Source organism: Hipposideros armiger, unplaced genomic scaffold (assembly GCF_001890085.2).
Source record: "Hipposideros armiger isolate ML-2016 unplaced genomic scaffold, ASM189008v1 scaffold_8, whole genome shotgun sequence".
Classification (NCBI taxonomy): Eukaryota; Metazoa; Chordata; class Mammalia; order Chiroptera; family Hipposideridae; genus Hipposideros; species Hipposideros armiger.
This window is the reverse complement of record NW_017731358.1, coordinates 2,959,883-2,964,295: the sequence shown is the minus strand read 5'-3', so window position 1 is coordinate 2,964,295 and position 4,413 is coordinate 2,959,883. Positions and strand designations below refer to the sequence as shown.

Genomic DNA, 4,413 nt, shown 5'->3' with positions numbered 1-4,413 from the left:
TTGGAGCTGAATGGATCCTGGAAAAACACAATGCTTCCCTCCCCCAATTCCCCAACACTGTCCCCTTCCCCAATAAAAATCTTTAAAAAAAAAAAAAAAAGAATATTTAGGAATAAATTTAACCAAGGACATAAAAGACCTGTACTTGGAAAATTATAAGATATTGAAGAGAGAAACTGAAGAAGATACAAATAAATGGAAGCATATACCTGCTCATGAATAGGAAGAATTAATATAGTTAAAATGTCCATGCTACCCAAAGCTATCTATAGATTCAATGCAATGCCTATCAAAATACCAATGACATTTTTCACAGAACTAGAACAAATAATCCTAAAATTTACATGGAACCATGAAAGACCCCAAAGAGCCATGGCAATCTTGAGAAAGAAGAACAAAGTTGGAGGCATCATGGAACCTGATATCAAACTATACTACAAGGCCATAGTAATCAAAACAGCAAGGTATTGGCATAAAAACAGACACACAGATCAATGGAACAGAATAGAGAGGCCAGAAATAAACACAAGCCTATATGGGTATATTTAATTTATGACAAAAGAATATACATTGGGATAAAGACAGTCTTTTCAAGAAATGGTGCTGTGAAAACTGAACAGACACAAGCAAAAAGTGAAACTGGGCCACCTTCTTATGCCATATATAAGAATAAACTCCAAATGGATTAAAAGACTTAAATGTAAGACCTGAAACCATTAAACTTCTGGAAGAAAACAGGCAGTAAAGTCTCTGGCATTGCTTTTGGCAGTATCATTTTGGATATGTCTACTTGGGCAAGGGAAACAAAAGAAAAAATAAACAAACAGAACTACATCAAACAAAAGGTTTTTGCACAGCAAAGGAAACCATCAAGGATATGAAGAGAAGGAAGCCCTCTTGTACTGCTGGTGGGATTGCAAACTGGTGCAGTCACTATGGAAAACAGTACAGAGGCTCCTCAAAAAATTAAAAATAGGGGCCGGCCGAGTGGCTCAGTTGGTTAAGAGAGCGAGCTCTGAGCAACAGGGTCGCTGGTTCGATTCCCACATGGGCCAGTGAGCTGCGCAAGAGCTGAGCTGCCGCTGAGATGCCAACAGGTGGCAGGATGGCTCAGCGGGTGAGAGTTCATGCTCCTAACAACAATGTTGCCAGTTCAACTCCCGCATTAGATGGTGGGCTACGCCTACCCGCAACTAAGATTGAACAGAGCACCTTGAGCTGAGCAGCCGCGAGCTGCTGATGGGCGGCCGGATGGCGACTGGACTTGGAGCTGTGCTAGCTGTGCCCTCCACAACTAAGATTGAAGGACAACAACTTAGCTGTTCCCCTTCCCCAATTCCCCAATAAAATCTTAAAAAAAAAAATTAGAAATAGAACTACCTTATGACCCAGCAATTCCACTCCTGGGTATTTATCCAAAGAAATCCATAACACTAATTCGAAAAGATATATGCACCTCTATGGTCACAGCAGCTCTATTTTCAATAGCCAAGATATGGAAGTAACTGAAATGCCCATCAATACACGAGTGGATAAAGAAATTGTGGTACATATATACAACGGGATATTGCTCTGCTGTAAAAAAGTATGAAATCTTACCATTTGCGACAACATAGATGAATCTAGAGGGTATTATGCTAATAAGTCATACTGAGCATAAGTCATACTGAAATAAGTCAGACTGAGAAAGACAAAAATCTTATGATCTCACTTATATGTGGAATCTAAAGAACAAAATAAAACAGAAACAGACTCAGATACAGAGAACAAACTGATGGTTACTAGATGGGAGGGGAGCTGGGGGACTGGGTGGAAAGGTGAAGGGTTCAAGTACAAATTGGTAGTTACAAAATAGTCATTGGAATGTACAGTACAGTAATGAATAATATTGTAAAAACTATGTATAGTGTCATGTGGGTATTAGGCTAATGGGAGGATCACTTTATAAACTATATAAATGTCTAACTACTATGTTGTTTTGTACACCGGAAACTAATATAATACTGTATGTCACTGGTAATTAAAAAAAACAAAACCAAAAACCAAACAAACACAGGAAGACTCTGCAAGGTGGAGCAAAGGCAGACCAACTATTGACCTCGGAATCCAAGGAACAATACAGTGTGAGTCCCCTGGGTTTTCTTTTATTGCCTTATATATCCCAGACATAATGCTTAAAGAAGCTGGCAACCTGAAAATGCCAGGAAGTGTAGACCAAAAAAGCCCTGACAAAACTTTGCTCTTTCTAGCTAAAAGAGCAGCATAGCAAGACAGAAACCTTTTAAATAATAACTGTTATACTTCAGCCAAACACTACAGAAAGACTGTGACCCCACTCCTACCCATGCCAGTAAGTGGGGAGCCTAGACCTCCACCCTTATGAGGCTTTAACGATGGGCCCAAACCTCTCTGCCTAAGTAGTTGTCACAAAAGACTGAATAGAGAGTCAGGACTTTCATCTCTTGCAGTTAATGAGGCTTCCTCCATGTAGTGTTGGAGGAGACCAGTTGGAGAGCCTGGACTTCCATCTCCATTTGGCAATAATAAGTCTCCCCTTCCCTTCCCCCCGGGATGGTATCAGAGGAAGACTAATGGAGAGTCAAGACTTTCACCACTGCCCAACAGTAGTGAGGTCCCCTCACATCCCCCACCCCCACCTAAAAAGGCTGATTAAGTTTGTAAATTACCAGATTTTTTACATTATCTCCATCTCTCTCTTATTATTCTTCTATCATCAAGTAGGTTAGAATTTAGGACAATTCAGCTCTAAGGGGAATTAATAACAATTACAGACTGAATTCATAATTTCACTTTTTAAATAAGGTGACTACTCAAAGTAATTGGGCCTAATATTAATCATCTTCTTCTTCTTAAGAAAAAAGTATATAATACTAGGATCTTGACCTGTAGGGAAGTGTATGGGTGCTTTTTTACCTTGCGGTTTTTATATGTGGGAGAAAGAAGGGAGAGGAAAGGAAAGGAAGACAAGGAGGGAAGGAGAGGGAGGAAGAGAGGCAGAGACAGGGACAGACAGACATAGAAGATAATCTGGTCCACAGATACCTACTAGTTTCAGTTTGAAAATCCCGGAAACCATCAAATATTGACCGTGCAGGCCGTCGTCTTTTAGGAGCTTTAGGGGGAAAAAATAGAATTGATACAAAAATTTAAACATTAATTTTGAAACAATTCTAAAAACTTCCTTATCTGTAAGTATTTCTTGTTTTGAAACACTCATAGATTCATAATGGTGCCCTCCTTCAAAAAATAAATGTTTTTAAAACCTTTAATTCATTCATATATAATGAAGTCAACCATCTTCAGCCTAACCATTTTGTTTTACAAATGAGAAAATTAAGGCTCACTTAGGGAGACTTGACTAAACTTATATAAAAGATACGAAGAAAGAAGATTTTGAGGATGACTCCCCATGTAGATGAATCCACACAATATCTAATTCAGGTTAGTCTAAGGGATCTATCCTTTGGTATAACATTTGAGTCACTAAGTCTAAACCATAATAATTGAAAACTACTTCTTAGTGAGCGGATACACATGTAGAATTATAAATACCAAAAAACATTTTTAACTTTGGAAGAAAATTTTTTTCCAGTTATATGATTTAATTACAAAAAAGTGAATAGAACCCAGTCTTCTGATACCCTTGTACAGTGTACATTCCTGAAGTATTTTACAGATGAAGTCTAAAAGATAATAGTCAAAATGTTATCTTCCTATATGTGTTCTTAAACCTAAAAAAATTTGCCAGATCATTTATATACATTACAATACATTTAATGATTCTTTCAATATGGGTAACAGTCATTAAGTTGGCTTAATGTAATCCTGGCCAACATGTAACCAGAACAATGTTCCATATTATTAAATGATTAGTAGTAAGATTAGATAGAAAGTATAAGTCCCCCACCCCATGCCAAATCATCTTTCCCAACACTTGTGTTTACCATTATATAGATAATTCTTTCTATTCAAGTACTATTGAGTAAAAACAGCAAAACAAAAGAAAAATGGCAGAACCACATGTAAAAAAAATCTCATTTTTTGTTTAAAGCATTATCTGTCTATATCATTTATGCACATACATATATCAATATTTATATTAAATAATCCAAATATTTTCTCTAGCAATGTGATCTGGTTAAAAAACAACTTCCAGGGCCGGCCAAGTGGCGCGTTGGTTAAGAACTGGCTTGGGATGCCAGAGGGCCCCGGTTCGGATCCCAGGTATGAGGGCCAGTGACACTGCCCTCTACAGCTAAGATGCTGAACAACAGCTCAACCTGGAGCTGGGCTGCAGGGAGTCACCGGCGACGGCGTAGGCTGCAGCCCCTGTGGCAGTGGGTTGCCATGGGCTACCGTATGTCGCCAGCAGCCAGCATGAGCGGCCAGCAG

The 4,413-nt window shown here is 38.6% G+C and overlaps 1 protein-coding gene across 2 annotated transcripts in view; it reads right to left on the bottom strand.

Annotated features, from left to right (window-relative positions):
• UBXN7 (UBX domain protein 7) overlaps positions 1–4,413 on the bottom strand; it is a 54,368-nt gene that overhangs the window by 23,193 nt on the left and 26,762 nt on the right. The window contains exon 4 of one of the 2 annotated variants that reach the window (XM_019651786.1): positions 3,068–3,133. The exons of the other annotated variant lie outside the window; for it this stretch is intronic. Within the exon in view, the coding sequence (XP_019507331.1) occupies positions 3,068–3,133 (66 nt within the window). The remainder of the gene's footprint in view (positions 1–3,067; positions 3,134–4,413) is intronic. 2 annotated transcript variants of the gene reach the window in all.